This window comes from Sciurus carolinensis, unplaced genomic scaffold (genome assembly GCF_902686445.1).
Source record: "Sciurus carolinensis unplaced genomic scaffold, mSciCar1.2, whole genome shotgun sequence".
Lineage (NCBI taxonomy): Eukaryota > Metazoa > Chordata > Mammalia > Rodentia > Sciuridae > Sciurus > Sciurus carolinensis.
The window spans coordinates 1,265,615-1,291,842 of record NW_025920130.1 but is presented as its reverse complement, the minus strand read 5'-3'; the positions used below and the strand labels follow the sequence as shown (position 1 = coordinate 1,291,842).

The 26,228-nt window shown below is 36.8% G+C and overlaps 1 protein-coding gene and 1 pseudogene across 1 annotated transcript; both read left to right on the top strand.

Annotated features, from left to right (window-relative positions):
- LOC124974063 (intraflagellar transport protein 88 homolog) overlaps positions 1-11,829 on the top strand; it is a 100,540-nt pseudogene extending 88,711 nt beyond the window's left edge.
- LOC124974062 (prothymosin alpha-like) lies at positions 6,088-26,228 on the top strand. The gene is made up of 2 exons (XM_047537624.1): positions 6,088-8,755; positions 25,225-26,228. Exon 2 carries the CDS (start codon positions 25,399-25,401, stop codon positions 25,771-25,773), a length of 375 nt encoding a protein of 124 aa, XP_047393580.1. The 5' UTR covers positions 6,088-8,755; positions 25,225-25,398; the 3' UTR covers positions 25,774-26,228.

Genomic DNA, 26,228 nt, shown 5'->3' with positions numbered 1-26,228 from the left:
ATTAATTGATCAGTAATCTGTAAACTTAATAGGAAAGCACTTACATATATTTATATACAAATCCTTAATAATTAACTTTAACATGGAGAAACTTGGATGACACCATTTTAGCCAAGAGATAAAATTAGTAACACCAGTAATGGAATAAATCACATCATAGGCCTTTGTTACACCCAAAAGATCATAGTATCATATCTCTAGTGTTATAGTGCATGGTGCCTAAGATTAACCTAATCACAAGGTAAATTCTACAAGATATCTAATGTACACTTTCAAAATCTTAAGGTCATCAAATACCAAGAACGATTCAGTAATTATTCCAGATTAAAGGAGGTTAAGGGACAAGTAAATGTCAAATGGGATCCTAGATTGGATTCTAGAATACAAATAAAAAGAAGAATAAAGAAACTCAGTTTCGTTATATTACACAAAGAACATTTTTGAGACAACTGCCTGTAACCAACTGGTAACCAACCTTTGCTTTCTATCTCTATGAGTTTGACTACTCTTGTGCTCTTGTAAGTACAATTGTAATTGTATCATTTGCTCTTCCTTTTATTCTTCTTTATTTCCTCTTATAATTCCGAACACAAATTTTATCCAAGTGTAAAATACATACTTTAAAAATTCTCACACATGTCATGCACGGTGGTGCATGCTTTAATCTCAGTGACTTTGGAGGCTGAGGTAGGAGGATATCAAGTTCAAAGCCAGCCCCAGCAAAAGTGAGGTCCTAAGCAACTCAGTGAGACCCTGTCTCTAAAAGTAAAATAAAAATAGGACTGGGGATATGGCTTAGTGGTTGAATGCCCCTGAGTTCAATCCCTGGTACCAAAAAAAAAAAATTCCCCCCACATAAGTAATATATTTTTTCCAACTAAACATATATGAATAACTAGTAACTACCTACCCCAAAGTAACAACTCTGCTAATTAAATTAAATTAATTAATTAAATTAGCCATTTAAGAAAAAATTTGTGTTAGAGGAAGCCCACATGATGGCTTTTATATCTTGCTTATTTCATTCAACATTATGTTTGTGTGTTTTACATGTCATTTCCTGAACACATATTTTGCTTGTTATTCTCTTTGTAAATTATTTCCTTCAATGTTACCTTTGAAGTTTTTTATACATGTCATTTCCTAAACATATATTTGTTTGGTATTCTCTGTATGAATATACTATAGTACCATTTATTTTTTAATTCCAATCTCAAAGGACATTTGCACTGTTTTTTTAATCTTCAGTGAAGTAAGTCTTCAAGTCCTTTACACAGGTTTCTATTCTTCCATTGTCCTTTTCTTATTGATTTGTAGGAAATTCATTAGAATGAAAATATCTTTTCTTGGAGGGTAGTTTTCCTTTCCATTTTCTTAATGGTGTCTTTGATAAGATGGAAGTACTAAATTTAAATGTAACCCAGCTAATTGTTTTGCATGGTAAATTGCTTTGTCTTGGTCAGAAAAATTTTACCTTTCCACAAGGATATTAAAATATTCTGCTGTATTTTCTTCTAGACACTGAACTGTTATATTCACATTTAGATTTTAAACTCATCAGGCTTATTTATCTTTCTGTTTTTCTTTTTTGATATTTGAGGTAGAGTTCAATATATATTTTCTCCATATTAATATCCATCTGATATAGCACCATTTATTAAAAAGACTATAATTCTCTTTTGGACTTCCTTGTGGTTAGTGTTTGCAAGATATATTTTTTCCCCATTCTTTTACTTTCAAACTTTGTGTATCCTTATTTTTTTTTAAATGGTTATTCCAGAAACCGAGACATCCATTCTTGACTTATTACAGCCTAAACTGAATGTTTCCTTTAATCACAGCCCTAATGATACTAGAACCTCAGAACACTAAATCCATTTATTCCCTTCTATTTTTTTGCATTTTTGATTATCTGTTGTTTTATATATTTTTAAAAATTACACAAGTAATTTCAAGTATCATTTTGTACATTCAAGATTATTTTGTATTTATCCACCTGTGTTTTAAGATATCCATCTGGTATGATTTTCTTAATGCCTAAAAACACTTTAGAAATCATTTTAATGCATATCTATTTGTGACAAATTCTCAATTTTTCTTTATTTTTGTACCATTGTAATGTTCTTCTTGACTCTATTGAATTTTATGAGTTTATTTTTCCCTATCATGCTCACCACACTGTTTATCACTAGAGCTTTATATAAATCCTGATTTCTGAGAAGTCAAGCCTCCAACTATGTTCTTTTAATCAGTATTGACTTAACTAATCCAGTACGTTGAATTTCCACAGGTTTTCAAAATCACTTATCCATTTTAACAAAAATCTGAAAGGATTTTGATTAAATTAATACAATCACATTATAAAGAGTTGATGCTTTAAGAGTTTTGCATCTTCCAATAAGTGAATGTGATTAGTTCTTTTATCTATTTGTATCTCATATAATTTCTCTCTAATGTATTTATGTTTTCTATATAGATACATTGCATATTTTTTACCAGAAATTTTCCCAGGCATTTCAGGTGTATTAATATCATTGTAAATGACATCATTTTATTTTTAATTTAACATTCTTTTAGTTTATGCTACTATTTAGAAATATAATTGACTTTTGTATATTGACTTATAGTTAGTAATCTCACTAAATTTATTTAATTCTAAATGTATTATTATAAATCCTTTTGCATGTCCTATTTGCCAAACTCTAGAGATAATTTTATTTTACCCAAGTTTCCTTATGTTATTGCATTGGTTAACATCTCTATTGTCATGCTGGTTATCATTGGTAAACGTGTACATCCTTGTGTTGTTCTTTACCTCAGGGGAAAATAATTAAGTATCATATCCTGTTAACTATATGTTCTCCTGATCTGAAATTTTTACAAATTAAAGAAATTACCTTCTACTTCTCAGTTATTTATTTTTCTTTTTCATTAGTTCTTTTTAGTTATATATGACAGCAGAATCCATTTTGATATAATTATACAAGCATGAACTATATCTATTCTACATTCTTATGGATGTACATGGTGGTGGGATTCACCATGCTGTTTTCATATATGTACATGGGAAAAACTCTTGTCAGATTAATTCCACTGCCTTTCCTTTGCTTATCTTCCCTCTCTTCCCTCCATTTCTCATTGTCTAATCTACTGCATTTCTATTCTTCCCTTCACCTCCCTGTGTTGTGGGTTAGTTTCCACCTATCAGAGAAAACATGTAACCTTTGGTTTTGGGGGCTTATTTCACTTAGGATGATAGTCTCCAGATTCATCCATTTGTTGGCAAATGTCATGAAGTCATTCTTCTTTCTAGATATTATTACATTTTTTCATTCATTCATGTGTTGAAGGACACTTAAGTTGGTTCCATAGGTTAGCTATTGTGACATCGATGTAGCTGTGTCACTGTAGTATGCTGATTTTAAATCCTTTGGATATATACTGAGGAGTGGGATAACAGGGTCAAATGGTTTTTCCACTCAGGGTTTTTGTGAAATCTCCATGCTGCTTTTGAGAGTGGTTGCACAAATTTACAGACCCACCAGCAGTGTATAAGTATACCTTTCCCCCACATCCTCACCAACATGTATTTTTATTTGTATTCTTGATAATTGCCATTCTGACTGAACTGAGATGGAATCTCAGGGTAGATTTAATTTGCATTTCTCTAATTGCTAGAGATGTTGAAAATTTCTTCATTTATTTGTTGACCATTTGTGTTTCTTCTTCTGTGAAGTGTCTGTCCAGTTCCTTTGTTCATTTATTGATTGGGTTATTTAGTTTTCTTTTGATGTTAAGATTTTTGTGTTCTTTATATATCTTGAAATTAATGGTCTATCTGAGGTGCAGGTGATAAAGGTTTCTCCTATTCTGTAGGCTCTCTCTTAACGCTTTTGATTTTTTTTTTTTTTTTTTTTTTTTTTTTGCAGTGCTAGGCATAGAACCCAGGGCATTAGGGCTTCACTTCAATCATCCTAGACAACTTCTCTACCACTTCTCTAACCAGTCCTATTACTTATTTTGTAAATTTTATAAACACTGATTGTTATCAAATGCTTTTTCTGCATCATTAAGATGCTATATTATTTCCATCTTCTGTTCTCATTATGTGGTGAACTGTATTGATTAAATCATATTTCTAAAACAAATCCCACTTGGTCATATTCTCTTTAAATATTGCTGGATTTGATTTATTAATAATTTGTTTAGAATTTTTACATCTATGCTCATGAGGGCTATCAACTTATAATTTTCTTTTTTTATTGTAAACAAATGGGATACATGTTGTTTCTCTGTTTGTACATGGTGTAAAGGCATACCATTTGTGTAATCATAAATTTACATAGAGTAATGTTGTTTGATTCATTCTGTTATTTTTTCCTTCCCCCCCACCCCTCCCACCCCTCTTTTCCCTCTATACAGTCCTTCCTTCCTCCATTCTTGCCCCCCTCCCTAACCCTAACTCTAACCCTAAACACTAACCCCTCACACCCCCCATTATGTGTCATCATCCACTTATCAGTGATATCATTCGTCCTTTGGTTTTTTGAGATTGGCTTATCTCACTTAGCATGATATTCTCCAATTTCATCCATTTGCCTGCAAATGCCATAATTTTATCATTCTTTATGGCTGAGTAATATTCCATTGTATATATATACCACAGTTTCTTTATCGATTCATCAATTGAAGGACATCTAGGTTGGTTCCACAATCTGGCTATTGTGAACTGAGCAGCTATGAACACTGATGTGGCGGTATCTCTGTAGTATGCTAATTTTAAGTCCTTTGGGTATAGGCCAAGGAATGGGATAGCTGGGTCAAATGGTGGTTCCATTCCAAGTTTTCTAAGGAGTCTCCACACTGCTTTCCAGAGTGGCTGCACTAATTTGCAGCCCCACCAGCAATGTATGAGTGTACCTTTCTCCCCACATCCTCGCCAACACCTGTTGTTGCTTGTATTCTTGATAATCGCCATTCTGATTGGGGTGAGATGGAATCTTACGGTGGTTTTGATTTGCATTTCTCTTATTACTAGAGACGTTGAACATTTTTCCATATGTTTGTTGATTGCTTGTAGATCTTCTTCTGTGAAGTGTCTATTCATTTCCTTAGCCCATTTGTCGATTGGATTATTTGCATTCTTGGTGTAGAGTTTTTTGAGTTCTTTATAGTTTCTGGAGATTAGTGCTTTATCTGAAGTATGATTGGTAAAGATTTTCTCCCACTCTGTAGGCTCTTTCTTCGCATCGCTGATAGTTTCCTTTGCTGAGAGAAAGCTTTGTAGTTTGAATCTATCCCAGTTGTTGATTCTTGTTTTTATTTCTTGTGCTATGGGAGTCCTATTGAGGAAGTCTGGTCCTAAGCCGACATGTTGAAGCTCTGGACCTACTTTTTCTTCTATAAGATGCAAGGTCTCTGGTCTGATTCTGAGGTCCTTAATCCATTTTGAGTTTAGTTTCGTTCATGGTGAGAGATAGGGGTTTAGTTTCATTCTGTTGCATATGGATTTCCAATTCTCCCAGCACCATTTGTTGAAGAGGCTATCTTTTCTCCATTGCTTATTTATGGCCCCTTTGTCTAGTATGAGAAAATTGTATTTATTTGGGTTCGTGTCCATGTCCTCTATTCTGTACCATTGATCCACCTTTCTATTTTGGTACCAATACCATGCCGTTTTTGTTACTATTGCTTTGTAGTAGAGTTGAAGATCTGGTATTGCGATACCCCCTGCTTCACTCTTTCTGCCAAGGATTGCTTTAGCTATTCTGGGTTTTTTATTCTTCGAGGTGAATTTCATAATTGCTTGCTCTATTTCTGTAAGGTACATCATTGGGATTTTAATTGTAATTGCATTGAATCTGTATAGCACTTTTGGTAGTATAGCCATTTTGAAAATATTAATTCTGCCTATCCACGAACATGGGAGATCTTTCCATCTTCTAAGGTTTTCTTTAATTTCTTTCTTTAGAGTTCTGTAGTTCTCATTGTAGAGGTCTTTCACCTCTTTTGTGAGATTGATTCCCAAGTATTTTATTTTTTTCGATGCTATTGTGAATGGGGTAGTTTTCCTAATTTCTCTTTCTGAAGATTCATCACTTATGTATAAAAATGCCTTAGATTTATGTGCATTGATCTTATATCCCGCTACTTTACTGAATTCACTTATGAGTTCTAAAAGTTTTCTGGTGGAATTTCCTGGTTCCTGTAAGTATATAATCATTTTCTTGAAACATCCTTGTCAGTTTTTGGCATGAAGAAGATTCTGCTTCTGACTGAGAATATGACCAGGATTTCAGGTATGGCTGGGGTCAAAAGCAGAATATGCAGATCAGTAAATGTTACAGAAATAATTTTGTCTTTTTGTGGGAAGGTATGACTTCTATTAATAGTCAAGAAGATTTCTGTGATATTTGAACTTGTGTGAACAGGGTTGATGAGGGCAGATTTAGGCAGAACAGATCTCCAGGCAAATATCATATACCCAAGTTCACCTGCAATTATAGTTTGGAACTTCCATCTTTCTATGGCTTTCAAAGGGAAGCCATAGGCCTTGGGAAAGTGGGTCACTCCCACTAAAACAGCCCAACTGAGGCAGCCATGAGAAGCAGTACTTCAAATCAGAAGTTGTTATGCAACAGTTTCTCCATCCTGGGACTAGCATCTCTTCCTTCCACTTCTACTTTCAGAAGGAATGTAAGGATCCACTTCTCACAGCTTCCTTTTGTGATATATATGCACACACACACACACACACACACACACATGCATGCACACACACAATGGTCTATTTTTCAACTATAAAAGTGAATAAAATCCTGTCATTTGTAATTTGCAGTAGTATGAATCATCCTGGACATTATGTTAAGTGAAATAAGATAATCAGAGGCAAATACCACATGTTCTGCTATATACTTGGAAGCTCAAAAGTTTGAACTCCTAGAATTAGAGAGTATAATAGTAGTAACCAGAACCTGGGGAGGGAACAAGGAAGGTAGATGGATAGAGGATGGTTAATGGGTACGGGGGGGCTGCTGCGTAGGAGAAAACTTCTAATGTTCTGTAAGCTCAGTAGGATATTTACAATTGACAACAGTTGTATATTTCAAAATAGCCAATAGAATTTTGAATGTTCCCATTGTTCCTAACACAAGGAAATGGTTAATGTTTATTTGATGAATATGCCACTGCCCTGATATGCTCATTGTATATTGTATACATATATTGAAATATCACACTGTACCTCATAAACATGTGCAATTATTATGTGTCAATACAAATGAATAAAGGATCTGGGCAGGTCAGAGATGTCACAGAAATCACCTAGAATTTCCTGTTTCTCTGAAAAAGAAGGGGTCTGTGCTTCCATTTTTCCAGGGGATTGGGACAACACAACATTACATGTTTTGCTGACAAAGCATGTAATGATTAGTGAATGCTGTATGTGTATGAGCAACTAATCATACTGATGTATGATCAATATATATTAACCAAAAACAAAATAAAAATCTATAATGGTAGAGAGAGGAAGATAGATTATTCCCCATCTCTTTCTTCAGAAACCAGTATCTTTTCCATAAACCTAACAACAGTCAGGGACCAAATTCCACTCCTTGTTACCATGAAGTCTGTGCTTCTAACCTCTGTGCTCTGGCCTCAGTTCACACATCATCTGTAGAAAATTTCAGTTTGGACTTGAACCTCAAATCAGGAGCAACATTCATTGATTGAGATTTTAGAAACCCTAGGGAAATTAAATCATATGATTTCTTTGAAAAATCTTGGCAGAGAATGATGTGAACATCAGAGAGCCAATGTTACCCTAAATAATGTAAAGATAAATATGTGGGTTATGCTGGTAACTCTTGTTCTCAAAAGTGACCAATTAGTTGCCTCTGGGGAACCAGCCCTCCTTTTGCTTTTTACCCTTGTTTCTTCAACTCCTGATGAGGTTTGGGAGCAGTGTTCTCTGCTCACTGGCTGGGACTATCTTGCTTGGAACCAAATACTTGTGGGAAAACTTTCACAGAGATCTTAGACTTGTGTGTTGGGAGATTCTCACTTATAATTCAATGGATCAAGAATGTTTTTTCACGTGGGAAGGTGTGTAGATGAAGGTAGGGCAACAGAAAGTTTCTTGGAGAGGATGCACCCAAAACAAGTCAGTACTTCAGTAGAAGCTATGTCTCTGCAGCTCCCAGTCCTGGATCACAGAACAGGCTACTACTCCTGGTCCTTGTGCAAGAGGCAAATAGTACTGCTGCATATTAGGCTGGGGATTGCACAGTGGGGGAGATAGAGCCAGACCTTTCACCAGAACCTAAGCATTCTCAGAGATAAGCAGCAGCCCAGGATACAGGTGGTAGAATATGGTTGTTTTATTCTGTTTGCTGCTCCATGGGGTTTCAGTATTCAAGGCCAATACCCTGTTGTGATGTGAAGCATTCTGCACTACAGATAACATGGGTAACTGGCCTTATCTGCAGGGGTACTGGGAACAGGGGATTCATATTTACCTCACTCTGGGAAAGCAGGCCTTGGCAAGTAAGTTTCCTTTTCCTCTCCTTTTCTTTAACTCAGAGAAAGTTCTTGATTTATTGGAGGAGAACAGCTGCAAGAAGAGCAAGCCCTACCCAGTGAGGTTCCTCTTGTGAGTACCTGGACTTGGGGTCTGGTAACTCAGTGAAACTACACTGTCCCCTGAAGTGGAAACAGAAGCTCCTTAAGACTGTCCTGCACTCCCTGTAGGTCAGAGGTCAGCAACATGGCCTCCTGAGCAGTAATCGACCTGAGCAGGTTAGCAAAAGAGAGAGACTCTATGCTGCTGACCTTCAGTTTAATATAGAGATGCTACCCAATTGATTTAGTGAGGGAACTGAAAAGAGAAAGAGGCTCACATTGATGTAAGAGTGAGGAGGAAGGTGCCTTATTCCTTGAATGCCCTCCCTAAGTAGGCTAATCCTGTGAACACTTTCACTCCCTGCCTCTAACATGCCAGCATGGAACCTCGAAAACACAAGGTAATCCTAGATTTACAGCTTAAACCACATCATTGAGCAACCCAAATTTTTCTGTTCATCTTAGTTTGCTTCTATAACATACCTGTGCTACAATAGATCTCTAAAATCCATATTTTTCCTTAGGGTCATAATTTACCAAAACTAGTAACTGAAGGATGGAGAGAAGTAAGATGAATGTAGCTTATCTGTCATTTAAGTTTGAGAGATTATGAACAATATATTTGGTCCTGTTACAAATATTTTGTCTCAGCATTTGGGACTATGGCTTTGGGCAGGCCTAGCTAAAGTCATAGCTGTGCTTGTCCTTGCTCTATGACCTAACCTCTCTAGAACTCCCTTAGTCTCTATTTCTCTTTCTGTAGAAGCAGACATGGCGGGTAAACCTAACACTCATTATTGTGGAGAGTAATAGAAATACTGAACTTTTTGAACAGCATAGTACTAACAATTAGCAATGTCCTCAACTTACGATGATGATGATTTAGACTAAAGAATAATAATCTAATGATCATAATATTACAGTTAGACTTTGAGGAACACACAAGTAATATGGACATCACATGCCAAGTGATTGACTTGCTTTATATTATTTAGTTCTCATAGGAACCTGAACAGGTAGATTCTGCCATTATCTTAATTTTATAGAGGTTGAAGGTGAAGTTCGCAAAGGTTCATTAACTTTCCGAAGATGACCCAGCTCTCTGGGAATAGAGCTAGTGTTGAACTCATGTCCTTATTATTCAAGTGTCAATCCACTGACCCACATTTTTGTTCTACCCAGCCTTCTTCTCAGGCAGTTGAATGATGGGTCTTATGCTCCCTCAGAAGCTCCTTGCTGTCTGTAACCTCTTTATTATAGACTGGTGGTAGAGAAGCCCACCAAAATGGGGAATGGCACAACTGTCCAGGAATTCATCCTGGAGGGGTTTCCTGCTGTCCAGCACCTGGGGGAAGTTCTCTTCTCAGTGCACCTGCTGGCATATCTGGCCTCCATTACAGGAAATGAAGTCATAGTCACCATCACTTGTGTCAGTACCCGACTCCAGACACCCATGTACTTTTTCCTCAGCATTTTTTCTTTCTTTGAATGTTGCTTCATAAGTGCTGTTATTCCTAAGTTGCTGGTTATCTTTCTTTTAGGCAGGCAAACAATTTCCTTTCCTGCCTGTTTTACACAGGCCTTTGTCTTTGTATTTCTGGGAGCCTCAGGTTTCCTTCTCATAACTGTGATGTCCCTGGACCGATATGTGGCCGTTTGCAAACCTCTACATTACACCACCATCATGAGCCTGAAGACTTGCTTTCTCCTTGTCACTGCCTGCATTGTTACGGGCTTCACTCTCATCACTGCTCTGGTGGTAAAGGTTTCCCAGCTGTCCTTCTGTGGTCCACAGGTCATCCCTCACTTTTTCTGTGATCTCGGCCCGCTGATTCATCTCTCCTGTTCTGATACCAGATCTATTGAAATGCTGGCCTTTGGTCTGGCTTTGTTTATCCTTTTCACATTCCTCATCATAACCATCATTGCATACAGCAACATAGTGGTCACAATTGTGCATCTCCCATCAGCCAAGGAGCGACAGAGAGCTTTCTCCACCTGCTCATCTCATCTCATCGTCCTCTCTCTGATGTATGGCAGCTGTGTCTTCATATATGTGAAACCAAAGCAAGCGAGCAGGCTGGACTCCAACAGAGAGGCTGCTCTTGTGAACACAGTGGTGACCCGCTGCTGAACCCTGTCATCTACACCCTGCGCAACAAGCAGGTTCATCAGGCTCTGAGGGAGACTATAAGCAGAATGAAAATATCAAAATAAGAAGAAAATCACATGACTTCTGAGTCAAGGTAACAGAGAACCATTTGTATAAATATGGCTTGATGAATCTATTATATATAATTATAATACACCAATAAAATTAAATTAATTTTTAAAATATGAAACCAATTTTCTTCACTTAACCTATATATGCAAAACCCCAGGAAAATGGAAATCTCTATTTTCTCATGGGTATATTTTCTTTGTGGTACTTATATATCTTCTCCCTCAATATTCCACATATTGACAATAATAAACTCTAATTGCAAAGCCTTTTACTGAATTTTTGCTTGTCCCTCTGATATAAACCATGTGCTTGAAAAAAAAATATATTAATTTTATGCTTTTATTTCACTTGTCTGTAGTCACAAACATGTTTCAACAAGACTAATAATTATGTATACCAATGGCACTAGAATAATTCAAGTGATAAAGAGATTATGTATTGAGTTGTAGTTATGATGAAAATTGTGCCAATGCTCAGGCCACATACCTTCTATACCTAGCCCAAGAAGGCCATAGTACCCCGCACCTGGGGATACATATGTATCTCAACAGATGTGCTGCTTGTTAATGTTATTGACCCTTCACTCAGCTACACATGTATGCATTATTCCCATTCTGTAAAGAAAGAAAACTATTTTGGGGACTTAGCCCAACCTCTAATGAGAAGAAATAGTCATGACAAACCAAAGTTGAGAATATTCTTATTTTTCTTAAATTATTTATTCTAACTGCAGTACTTCAGAGGTATGTTTGATTATGATTACTATCCTAAAACAATTACTATGGAAGGTGTGTGTGCATCATAGGAAGGGAGCATTTATTCCACATTCACATGATTTTTTCAAAAGAATCAAGGAGGTAAAATCTCAATTATTTGCTTAAGTACTTTGTATTACTAATGAAAATAATTAAACATTATTTAACTAAGATTCCATCTCACCCCAATTAGAATGGTTATTATCAAGAATACAAGCAACAATAGATGTTGGCGAGGATGTGGGGAAAAAGTTACATTCATACATTGCTGGTGGGGCTGCAAATTAGTGCAGCCACTCTGGAAAGCAGTATGGAGAGTCCTTAGAAAACTTAGAATGGAACCACCATTTGACCCACCTATCCCACTCCTTTGCGTATATCCCAAAGGACTTAAAATCAGCATACTACAGTGACGCAGCCACATCAATTGTTCATAGCTGCTCAATTCACAATAGCCAGATTGTAGAACCAACCTAGATACCCTTCAATTGATGAATGGATAAAGAAACTGTGTATATATACACAATGGAATATTACTCAACCATAAGGAAGAATAAAATTATGGCATTTGCAGGTAAATGGATGCAGTTGGAGAATATCATGCTAAGTGAGATAAGCCAGTCCCCAAAACACCAAAGGCCAAATGATCTCTCTGATAAGTGGATGATGATACATAATGGGGGTGAGAGGGAGGCAAGAATGGAGGAAGGATGGATTGTGTAGAGGAAAAAGAGGGGTGGGGGGAAGAAAAAATAACAGAACGAGACAAACATCATTACCGTATGTGCATTTCATGTACAACCAGAGGAACAAGTGTACCCCATTTGTTTACAATGCATCAAAATAAATAAATTTTTAAAAATCTCGGGGGCGATCCAAGATGGCGGCCTAGAGGGAGACTGCACCTCCGGTCGCTCCACAACCCAGGAGTTAAGAAGGGGAGGCATTGAGAGACTCGGACTGAAGTGGAGCCACGGGTGAGTCTGCCCACTGGGTAAAGCTCGGCCCGGGTGGCAGGCCCAGATAGAGGTGGCTTATCGGAGCCGGGCAGGGCAGCTAGAGTCATCCACAGGCAGTCCTGCGCACTCCGGCGGTGGGCCCCGCCCACACAGCCAGCTTCTCCAGGTTCTCGGAACGGAACTGGCCCGCTAGTGAGAGCCTGTCTGAACAGAGCACGCTCCGAGTCCCGGAGCCCCTGCAGTGCAGTGTACTCCTGCAAAGAACCAGCGGAGAGGCTCGATCTGCAGTCAGCCTCAGGGATAAGGTCAGGGCAGCCGGAGACCTCTTCAGGCGGCTCTGCCCACTCCGGCTGCGGGCTCTCTTCACGGGGCGATCCAAGATGGCGGCCTAGAGGGAGACTGCACCCCCGGTCGCTCCAGAACCCAGGAGTTAAGAAGGGGAGGCATTGAGAGACTCGGACTGAAGTGGAGCCACGGGTGAGTCTGCCCACTGGGTAAAGCTCGGCCCGGGTGGCAGGCCCAGATAGAGGTGGCTTATCGGAGCCGGGCAGGGCAGCTAGAGTCATCCACAGGCAGTCCTGCGCACTCCGGCGGTGGGCCCCGCCCACACAGCCAGCTTCTCCAGGTTCTCGGAACGGAACTGGCCCGCTAGTGAGAGCCTGTCTGAACAGAGCACGCTCCGAGTCCCGGAGCTGCTGCAGTGCAGTGTACTCCTGCAAAGAACCAGCGGAGAGCCTCGATCTGCAATCAGCCTCAGGGATAAGGACAGGGCAGCCGGAGACCTCTTCAGGCGGCTCTGCCCACTCCGGCTGTGGGCTCTCTTCACGGGGCGATCCAAGATGGCGGCCTAGAGGGAGACTGCACCCCCGGTCGCTCCAGAACCCAGGAGTTAAGAAGGGGAGGCATTGAGAGACTCGGACTGAAGTGGAGCCACGGGTGAGTCTGCCCACTGGGTAAAGCTCAGCCCGGGTGGCAGGCCCAGATAGAGGTGGCTTAGCAGAGCCGGGCAGGGCAGCTTGAGTCTTCCCAAGGTAGTCTTCCACACTCCGGCAGTGGGCTCTTCCCACACGGCCAGCTGCACGGTGCAGGCCCACAGTGAGAGCATTTCCGCACAGAGCCAGTTCCAAAACGTGGAACCAGTAGGGGGCTAGGGGCAGTATTCTTCGAATGAGCTGCTTTATCAGATTCCTCCAAGACATCAGGCTACTGAAGGCTGGGAGGTGATACACTGGAAATCTACTGGGACACTATAAGCCAATAGTGGAAAACTGCAATATCTCAGGGTCCCACTGACAACTGACCATTATGAGAAAACAAGGGAAGAAAATGTCCCAAACAAACCTAGATACTACATCAATAAAACCCAATGACAGCACAGCAGAAGAAATGTCAGAAAGGGAGTTCAGAATGTACGTAATTAAAACGATCAGGGAAGCTAATGAGGAGATGAAAGAGCAAATGCAGGCATTGAAGGAGGAGATGAAAGAGCAAATGCAGGCATTAAATGATCGCACCAATCAACAGTTAAAAGACCAAATACGGGAAGCAAGAGATCATTTCAATAAAGAGTTAGAGATACTGAAAAAAAACCAAACTGAAATCCTTGAAATGAAGGAAACAATAAACCAAGTTAAAAACTCCATAGAAAGCATAACCAATAGGATAGAACACCTGGAAGACAGAACCTCAGACATTGAAGACAAAATATTTAACCTTGAAAACAAAGTGGAACAAACAGAGAAGATGGTAAGAAATCATGAACAGAATCTCCAAGAACTATGGGATATCATGAAAAGGCCAAATTTGAGAATTATTGGGATTGAGGAAGGCTTAGAGAAACAAACCAAAGGAATGAACAATCTATTCAATGAAATAATAACAGAAAATTTCCCAAATCTGAAGAACGAAATGGAAAACCAAGTACAAGAGGCTTATAGAACTCCAAACATACAAAATTACAACAGACCCACACCAAGGCACATTATTATGAAAATACCTAACATACAAAATAAAGACAGAATTTTAAAGGCCGCGAGAGAAAAGAATCAAATTACATTCAGAGGGAAACCAATAAGAATATCAGCAGATTTTTCAATCCAGACCCTAAAAGCTAGAAGGGCCTGGAACAACATATACCAAGCCCTGAAAGAAAATGGATGCCAACCAAGAATCTTATACCCAGCAAAACTTACCTTCAAATTTGACGATGAAATAAGATCCTTCCATGATAAACAAAAGCTAAAGGAATTTACAAAAAGAAAGCCAGCATTACAGAACATTCTCAGCAAAATATTCCATGAGGAAGAGATGAAAAACAACGATGCAAATCAGCAACAGGAGGCGCTAGCCTAAAGGAATAGCCAAATAAAGGAGAAACCAAATCATGTCAAAAACAAATATGAGTCAATTGACTGGGAATACAAATCATATCACAATAATAACCCTGAATGTTAATGGCCTGAATTCATCAATCAAAAGACACAGACTGGCAGATTGGATTAAAAAGAAAAATCCAACAATATGCTGCCTAAAAGAGACACATCTCATAGAAAGAGACACCCATAGACTAAAGGTGAAAGGATGGGGAAAAACATACCATGCACACGGACACAGCAAAAAAGCTGGAGTATCCATCCTCATCTCAGATAATGTGGACTTCAAACCAAAACTAGTCAGAAGGGATAAAGAAGGACATTACATACTGCTTAAGGGAAGCATAAATCAGCAAGACATAACAATCATAAATATCTATGCCCCGAACATTGGCTCATCCACGTACGTCAAACAAATCCTTCTCAATTACAGAAATCAAATAGACCACAACACAATAATACTAGGCGATTTTAACACACCTCTCTCACCACTGGATAGATCGTCCAAACAAAAATTGAATAAAGAAACTATAGATCTCAACAACACAATCAGCAATTTAGACTTAACGGACATATATAGAATATACCATCCAACAAAGAATGAATACACTTTCTTCTCAGCAGCACATGGATCCTTCTCTAAAATAGACCATATTTTATGCCACAAAGCTACTGTTAGTAAATACAAGAAGATAGAGATACTACCTTGTACTCTATCAGATCATAATGGATTGAAATTAGAAATAAATGACAGAATAAAAAACAGAAACTTCTCCAATACCTGGAGACTAAATAATACACTATTATATGATGAATGGATAACAGAAGACATCAGGAGGGAAATAAAAAAATTCTTAGAAGTAAACGAGAACAAAGACACATCATATCAAAATCTCTGGGACACTATGAAAGCAGTACTTAGAGGAAGATTTATTTCATGGGGTGCATTCAAAAAAAGAAGTAGAAATCAACAAATAAACGAGTTAACACTACAGCTCAAAGCACTAGAAAAAGAAGAGCAGACCATACCAAAAGTAGTAGAAGACAGGAAATAGTTAAAATCAGAGCCGAAATCAACGAAATCGAAACAAAAGAAACAATCGGAAAAATTAATAAAATAAATAGTTGGTTCTTTGAAAAAATAGATAAAATTGATAAACCCTTAGCCACACTAACAAAGAGAAAGAGGGAGAAAACTCAAATTACTAAAATTCGGAATGAACAAGGAAACATCACAACAGACACGAGTGAAATACAAAACATAATTAGAAGCTATTTCGAAAATCTATACTCCAACAAAACAGAAAACCTTGAAGACATCAACAAATTTCTAGAGACATATGAACTACCTAAACTGAACGAGGAGGACATACACAACTTAAATAAACCAATTTTAAGCAATGAAATAGAAGAGGTCATCAAAAGCCTACCAACAAAGAAAAGTCCAGGACCAGATGGGTTCTCAGCCGAGTTCTATAAAACCTTTAAAGAAGAGCTCATTCCAATACTCCTCAAACTATTCCATGAAATAGAAGAGGAGGGAACCCTACCAAACTCATTCTATGAAGCCAATATCACCCTGATACCTAAACCAGACAGAGACACATCAAGGAAAGAAATTTTCAGACCAATATCCTTAATGAACATCGATGCAAAAATTCTCAACAAAATTTTAGCAAATCGCATACAAATATATATTAAAAAGATAGTGCACCACGATCAAGTGGGTTTTATCCCAGGGATGCAAGGTTGGTTCAACATTCGGAAATCAATAAATGTCATTCACCATATCAACAGACTTAAAGTTAAGAATCACATGATTATTTCAATAGATGCAGAAAAAGCATTTGATAAAATACAGCATCCCTTCATGCTCAAAACACTAGAAAAAATTGGGGTAATGGGAACATTCCTAAACATTATAAAGGCCATCTACGCTAAGCCCATGGCTAATATCATTCTAAATGGTGAAAAACTGAAAGCGTTCCCCCTAAAAACTGGAACAAGGCAGGGATGCCCTCTTTCACCGCTTCTATTCAACATCGTCCTTGAGACTCTAGCCAGAGCAATCAGACAAACCAAAGAAATTAAAGGGATACGAATAGGAAAAGAAGAACTCAAACTATCCCTGTTCGCTGATGACATGATTATATATTTAGAGGAACCTGGAAATTCCACCAGAAAACTTTTAGAACTCATAAGTGAATTCAGTAAAGTAGCAGGTTACAAGATCAATGCTCATAAATCCAATGCATTTTTATACATAAGTGATGAATCTTCAGAAAGAGAAATTAGGAAAACTACTCCATTCACAATAGCATCGAAAAAAATAAAATACTTGGGAATCAATCTCACAAAAGAGGTGAAAGACCTCTACAATGAGAACTACAGAACACTAAAGAAAGAAATTCAAGAAAACCTTAGAAGATGGAAAGATCTCCCATGTTCCTGGATAGGCAGAATTAATATCGTCAAAATGGCTATACTACCTAAAGTTCTATACAGATTCAATGCAATTCCAATTAAAATCCCAATGATGTACCTCGCAGAAATAGAGCAAGCAATTATGAAATTCATCTGGAAGAATAAAAACCTAGAATAGCTAAAGCAATCCTCAGTAGCAAGAGCGAAGCAGGGGGTATTGCAATACCAGATCTTCAACTCTACTACAAAGCAATAGTAACAAAAACGGCATGGTATTGGTACCAAAATAGACAGGTAGATCAATGGTACAGAATAGAGGACATGGACACAAACCCAAATAAATACAATTTTCTCATACTAGACAAAGGTTCCAAAAATATGCAATGGAGAAAAGATAGCCTCTTCAACAAATGGTGCTGGGAAAACTGGAAAACTATATGCAATAGAATGAAACTAAACCCCTATCTCTCACCCTACACAAAACTCAACTCAAAATGGATCAAGGACCTCGGAATCAGACCAGAGACCCTGCATCTTATAGAAGAAAAAGTAGGTCCAAATCTTCAACTTGTTGGCTCAGGATCAGATTTCCTTAACAGGACTCCCATAGCACAAGAAATAAAAGCAAGAATAAACAACTGGGATAGATTCAAACTAAAAAGCTTTCTCTCAGCAAAGGAAACTATCAGAAATGTGAAGAGAGAGCCTACAGAGTGGGAGAATATCTTTGCCAACCATACCTCAGATAGAGCGCTAATTTCCAGAATCTATAAAGAACTCAAAAAACTCTACACGAAGAATACAAATAATCCAATCAACAAATGGGCTAAGGAAATGAACAGACACTTCACAGAAGAAGATGTACAAGTAATCACCAGATATATGAAAAAATGTTCAACATCCCTAGTAATAAGGGAAATGCAAATCAAAACCACCCTAAGATTTCATCTCACCCCAATTAGAATGGCGATTATCAAGAATACAAGCAACAATAGGTGTTGGCGAGGATGTGGTGAAAAAGGAACACTCATACATTGCTGGTGGGGTTGCAAATTAGTGCAACCACTCTGGAAAGCAGTGTGGAGATTCCTCAGAAAGCTTGGAATGGAAACACCATTTGACCCAGCTATCCCACTCCTTGGCCTATACCCAAAGGACTTAAAATCAGCATACTACAGAGATACAGCCACATCAATGTTCATTGCTGCTCAATTCACCATAGCCAGATTGTGGAACCAACCTAGATGCCCTTCAGTTGATGAATGGATAAAGAAACTGTGGCATATTTATACAATGGAATATTACTCCGCAATGAAGAATGATAAAATTATGGCATTTGTAGGCAAATGGTCGAAATTGGAGAATATCATGCTAAGTGAGATAAGCCAATCTCAAAAAACTAAAGGACAAATGATCTCGCTGATAAGCAAATGAGGACATATAATGGGGGGTGGGAGGGGCTAGCATTAGGTTTAGGGTTAGGTTTAGAGTTAGGCTAAGGAGAGCAGTAAGAATGAAGGAAAGAAGAACTGTGTAGAGGGAAAAGAGGGGTGGGAGGGGTGGGAAGGGTGGGAGGGGTGGGGGGGAGGGGAAAAATATAATAAACATCATTACCCTATGTAAACGTAAAAAAAATAAATAAATAAAAATAAAAAATAAAAAAAAAATCAATTATTTGCTTAGCTGCTTTGTATTACTACTGAAAATAATTTAACATTTTAAAATAATTAAAAATTTTTTCCTGGTGGATTTGTGTTATGAACTACAAAGTTTTTTTTTTTTTTTTTTTTTATTGCTATCCTCCTTTCACACCAACATTTCCATTAAGTGATTTATCTATGTATGCTTTTAGTTCTAAATTCCAGGACAAAAATGTGTCTGCCTTATCTCAGATTAAATTGCTCTAAAAAAATTAACATTGCTATTTTTTTTCTTAACGCAATATCTGATATTAGGTAATCACAAATAAAATTTTATAGAATTCTTCCTGCATCATGATTGCATCATCCTTGACCTTGAAGTTCATATTAAAAGTACAGATTTAATGTTATTGCAAATGGAAAATTATAGAAATAGCTTTAAAAAATCAGATATGTGTCATGATTAGATCAATTTTATATTGCCTAGTGGTGGAAATTGTATGAAAGAGATCTTTTCAAGGTCAGGGAAGTAAAGTAGGTATAGAGACTTGACTGTGGGCACAGAAGCTACAAATCACAAATTAGGAGAGAGAAACTGGTGGCCTAAACAACTGGCAGTGGGAACAGAATACAAAGAACCAACAGTAGACTCTGAATCATTTTCCCCTAGACAAACCCTGGGTTCTAAAGTCTTCATCTTCTCAAGCGATTTATCTTACCCATAAAATGAAGACATTGAACCAGTCAATCTCTAGAGTCCATGTGGAAAAAGTCACAGGTACATGGAACAGAACATCATGTTATATTAAGTATGGGCAACTTTTACTTGTCTGTTTTATAAAAATAAAATTCCTCACAGGAATAGAATCAAGATGCTACAGGAAAATGTAAATAATGTCCCACTTGGAGACTTACTACTGAAAAACTATATTGAAGTGGTTGAGATTCAGCAAGTATAGAAATAAATCAAGCCAAGACATTGTCACCAAATTACTGAGAAGAATATAAGTCTCCCCAAGGTTTTAATATTTGATAGTTTACTATGCTTAAAGTAATAAACCATACTATATATTATCTTGAGATAATATATAATATATAAAGTATACTATATATTATCTATGATTGAAGAGTGAACAAAACAAATAGAAATATTAAGATCAGATCCAATAATTGAACCTATGTATCCAGAGTGGTCACTATCTACCATGGAAGGTACCCAGTGAAGGATCAACCCTGATATCAGGGAAAACATTTTATTGAGAAAAATATCCCTAGCTAATTCTATGTCAAAGATACTATCAATCATAATTTGATATCACTTGTGACCTCACAAAAAAGGAGAAATGTACTTGTTAAGCTTATAATTACCTTTCTCAGAATGGCTTAAAATGAAGTACACCAATAATTAGGAATAAATTTAATCAAAGAGGTGAAAGATTTCCACAACAGAAACTACAAAACATTGATGAAAAAAATTGAAGAGGATATAAATAAGTGGAAAAATATTCTACATTCATGGATTAGACAAACTAGTATTGTTAAAATGTTCATAATACCCAAAGCTATCTATAAATTCAATGCAATCCATATCAAAGCAATGACATTCTTCCACATGATAGAAAAAAAATCCTGAAATTCATGTGGACCCACAAAAATCCTGTGTAGTCAAAGCAATCTCAAGCACAAAGACAACAAAACTGAAGACATCACATTAACTGATTTCAAAATAAACTACATGTTATGATAAGCAAACAGCATGGTGGTTGCATAAAATAAGACACTTAGACCAATGGAATACAATAGAGATCCAAGAAATAAATCAACTCATCTGATACTAATTGATTTTTAACCAAAGTGACAAGAACACACATTGGAAAAAGGTCAGTCTCTACAACAAATAATGCTGGGAAAATTGGTCATCCACATGCACAAGAATGAAAGTAGACCCCTATGTCTTACAATAAACAAATATTTACTTTAAAGACTTAAGTAGACAGTATAAAGCTACTTGAAAAAAACATAAGAAAAATGCCTCAAGATATTAGAATGGGCAAGAAGTTTTGGAATAAGACCCCAAAAGCACAGGCAACAAAAGCAAAAACGGACAAGTTGGGTTAAATCAAACCAAAATGCTTCTGCACAGCACAGGAACCATCCGAGATAAGAGAGATAAAAGAGAATCTACTGAATTATAGAAAGCTGTCAAACTATACCTCTGATAAAGGGTTAATATCCATAATGTATAAAGAACTCAAACAACTCAATAGCAAAAATAAATAAATAAATAAATAATAACCTAATTTAAAAATAGGTAAATGTATATCCACAAGAATGTGGTCCTAACTAGAATAAGCTATATTCCATGCTTGCATAATTATATCAAAATGGATTCTACTGTCATGTATAACTAAGAAGAAACAATAGAAAAACAAGCTTGAAAACTGTAACAATTCAAAGTTAAAGTGTTTTTGTTGTAAGTAGAAGATGACAATGTGTCATTGTTGAAAATTTAATTTAGATTATATGTAACATAATGAACTATGTTCTGATTTGAATTTATGTTTTAATGTTGATAAAACTTGACTAGATAAAAACTTTATTTTGTATAGAAAGAAGAAAAAGAAGTTGGAATTTGAAAAAAATGTACACAAATCTGAAGTTCTGGATGCTCTCTTATATATTAGTCTTTGGCTTATATGTCTTCACATACCACAGAATGCATAGTCACACATATGTTATAATTTATCCTACATTGTTAAAATAGTAAAATTATCTTTAATTTTGCTCATAATTTCCTCAGTTTCTTACTTTCAAATGTTTTTGTTTAACTTCTTTTTTCCCTCATTTGATTTGCTAAACAGATGGTCTTTGAAATTTTCTGTTTTGCAAGTGTACATTTTCACCAGTGTGTACAATTTTTTAACTTCTGTGTATGAGTAAGTAATATAACCTCTCATACATTATAATATTATGTGAGCAATAATTAAAACACTTTTGAAAGTTTAGACTAAAATTATAAAATGATCAGACATTTATTTAACCATAATTATAGGCTCCATTAAAGAATTATAATTACATCTATAGTTGAAACATTGTATCCTCATATCCATTCTATCCAGTACACATCATCCTGGTTATAATTATAATTTTTGATATTGTTATTACTATTTAAATAGCCTCACCCATTTCTTAGTGTCTGTGACTTCGTAAGTGAAAATAAATTATATTATATTGAAATAACCATGACTTTACTATTAGAATTCCATGGTTTCCTGAGCAATACATTCTACTTGACATTAAAATTATTCTAGTGTTAAAAAAGACAGGCAAGTGGCTAATAGGTGTACGGAAAACTGCTCAACCTCAACTAATCGTCAGGAAAATTAAAATCAAAAGCACAATGAAATACCACCTTACTCCTGTAAGAGTGGCTAAATATTAAGAAGACAAAAATGACAAGTGATATCAAGGATTATGGAGGGAAGGTAACACTAATGCATTGTTGGTGGGAATGTTAATTGGTATAGCTATAATGCAAAAAAGTATGAAGGTTCCTCAAAAATTAATAGAACTACCAAATGACCCACTAGTCCCACTAGTATACCCAAAGGAAATGAAATCAGTACGATTAAGAAATAACTGCACTCAAAAAAAAAAAAAAAAAAAAAAACAGAAAGAAATAACTGCACTCCCATGTTCATTGCAGCACTGTTCACAGTACCCAAGATACAAAACTAACATCTCTCCATCAACAGAATAATGAATAAACTGTGGTGCATATATATGATGAAATAGCATTCACCACTTAAAAAGATAAAATCTGGTAATTTGAAACAATGTAGTTGAAATTAGAGAACATTATATGAAGTTAAATAAGTCAGACACAGCAAATAGAAACCCCATGATTTCACTCAGGTGTGGAATCTAAACATGTTGATCTCCTAGAAATAGTGAAGACAATAGTGATTTAACAGAGTCACAGGAAGGGTAGGTGGAGTGGGAGGATCTAGAGAGGCTGGTCAAAAGGTACAAAGTTACAAGCAGATATCTGGGAGTAAAAAATTCTGGCATTGTATTACAATAGAGTAACCATATTGTTTATTTAAAGAGCTAGAAATGAAAAAATGGAATGTTTCACCACATATAAACAACGCTTCAGAAGATGGATATGCTTTATCATAATTTAATCATTATATATATATAGACACATATATATTATATATATGCATATATACCAATGAAGAAAAATTATCTCAATAATGTGCAATTCAGTAGGTATATTTACAAAGCAGCATAAATAATTTCAGAATATTTTTATCAATTAAAAAAGAAACCTTCTCCCTATTAACAGTCTTGTCCCATTCTCCTGTTCCCCCAGCCCCTGGTACCATTAGTCAGTTTTCTTTTACTATGGGTTTGCCTATTTGGGATGTTTCATATAATGTGGATTTTTGTATCTGGTTGCTTTTACTTAGAATAAAAACATCAAGGCTTATCAGTGTTGTACTTTCTGTTTGTCATTTCTTATACTACTGCTCTTAAGAGGTACTTTTATTCATTGTCCTATCTACAGAGTCTAACAGCATGATACAATGTGACAAATATTAAGTGCTTAATAAAATTTTGTTGTTTATGAAATGCATGTGTGATTTTTATTGAGGCAAAATTCAGATAACAACCATTTTGAAGCATGTAATTCAGTGGCATTTAGTACATCAGATGTTTTTACAACCATCTCTCTGGTTTCAAGAACAATTTTACCCCAGAACACCTTGTGTCCATTAAGCAATCTGCATATGCCTTCTTCCTCTTCCTCCTAAAACTTACTAATCTGCTTTGGGTGTCCATGGATTTGTCTTTTCTGGGTGTTTCATATAAAGGGAATTGTGTAACATGTGGCCTGATCTGCCTGGATTCTTCCAAACTAGCATATATTTAAGGTCTATTAACATTGTAACATATATCAGTACTTTATCCTTTTTATAGCTAACTTATATTCCACTGTATAGAAATATCTTAATTTGTCTATTCATTTATCCATTAATAGATACTTGGGTACTTTCTCCTCTTTGACTATTACACACAATGCTGCTATTAACATCCATATAGACATATGTTTACCTTTCTCTGGGATGTATACTTAGGAGTAGAATTGATGTTAACTATGTTAACTATATTTAACTATTTATTTTTAGCACCACTAAACTGTTTTCCAAAGGATCTGTACCATTTTTTGTTTCCATCAAGTAGTCCAGGAGTGTTCTGGTTTCTCTACATTCTCAATGGCACTTGTTATTTTCCATTTGTCTGAGTACAGTCATCCTAGTGGGTGAGAAATGGCATCCCATTGTGGTTTTGACTTTTGTTTCAGTAATGACTAATAAGGCTGAGCACCTTTCATGTGTTTTTGGTCTTTTGTAACACTTCTTCAGAAAAATAGCTATTGAAGTTTCTTAATCATTTTAATTGGGTTATTTGTGTTTTTATTTTTAAGTTGTAAATGTTGAAAGAAATTTATCATAAACCTGATAAGAAACTTGTTTCTGGAACATATAAAGTATAATGAAGTATATGTTAGTTAAAAATTTCTTTTTAGCTTTATGATTTGCAAATGTTTCCTCACATTTTATAAAATGTATGTTCACTTTCCTGTGTCCTTTGAAGGACAATCTTTTAAAAATTTTAATGAAGTTTAATGTGTTTGTTTTTCTTTTGTTGCTGCTCTGTTAGTCTCATATCTAAGAAACATTTGCCTAATCCAAGGCCACACAGATTTACAAGTATTATCTTCTGAGAATTTTAAAATTTAAGATCTTATATTTAAATCTTTGAACCATTTTGAATTAATCTTTTGTGTATGGTGTGAGGAGTAGTCCAAATTATTGTTTTATTTTTGGAGGGGGAGGAGTTGCTGTCCATTTTTCCAGTGTCATTTGTTGAATAATATGCTTTACCATTGACCTAAAATCAGCATATTATAGTAATACAGCACATTAATGTTTACAGGACCACAATCTATAATAAATAAGCTATGGAACCAGCATAGGTGCCTTTCCAAAGATGAATGAATAAAGAAAATGTGGTGTATATGTACACAATGGAGTGTTACTCAGTCATAAAAAATGAAATTGTAGCATTTGCTAGTAAATGGCTGGAACTGGAGGCTATCATGCTAAGTGAAATCGGCCAGAATCACAAAGTCAAACTTTGAATGTTTTCTTTGATGTGCAGAATCTAGTCCAAAGTAAGAAAAAATAAAAGAAGCCCACTGGCTGCTCTGAAAAGCCATCTTTGCATTGTTCCTGGGTCCAGCTCCTTGCTCGCTGCAGCTACCTCCGCTGCAGTGGACTCCAGCAGCTTTATCGCCAGAGTCCCTGAACTCTCGTTCCCTCCTTAACACACTGCATGGGCTCACCGGCGTGCCCCGTGTCAGACGCGGCCGTGGACACTAGCTCCGAGATCACCACCAAGGACTTAAAGGAGAAGAAGGAAGCTGTGGAGGAGGCAGAGAATGGACGAGATGCCCCTGCTAATGGGAATGCTAATGAGGAAAATGGGGAGCAGGAGACTGACAATGAGGTAGAAGAGGAAGAGGGTGGTGAGGAAGAGGAGGAGGAGGAGGAAGGTGATGGTGAGGAAGAGGATGGAGACGAAGATGAGGAGGCTGAGGCAGCTACGGGCAAACGGGCAGCCGAAGATGACGAGGATGATGATGTTGATACCAAGAAGCAGAAGACCGATGAGGCTAACCGGACAGCAAAAAAGGAAAAGTTAAACTAAACCTAAAAGGCCGCCGTGACCTATTCACCCTCCACTTCCCGTCTCAGACTCTAAACCTGGTCACCTTGGAGCAGAGAGGCGCGCCCGCCCACCCCCCGCGGGCAGTGCCACCCGCAAACGACACGCACTCTCCACCACCCAACCAAATCACGACGTGAATTTGCAACAGGGGAGGAAAAAAAAGAATCAAAACTTCCAAGGTCCTGCTGTTTTTTTCTTAAAAGTACTTTAAAAAAGGAAAATTTGTTTGTATTTTTTATTTACATTTTATATTTTTGTACATATTGTTAGGGGTCAGCCATTTTTAATGATCTCAGATGACACCAGCCTTTGGAGTGTTCTGTGTCCTACTTCTGACTTTACTTGTGCTGTGACCATGTTCATTATAATCTCAAAGGAGAAATAAAAACCTTGTAAAAAAAAAAAAAAAGCAACAACAACAACAACAAAAAGAA

Excerpts from the sequence above, each read along its gene's own strand:
- LOC124974062 (XM_047537624.1), top strand. The coding sequence starts at position 25,399 with ATGGGCTCACCGGCGTGCCCCGTGTCAGACGCGGCCGTGGACACTAGC.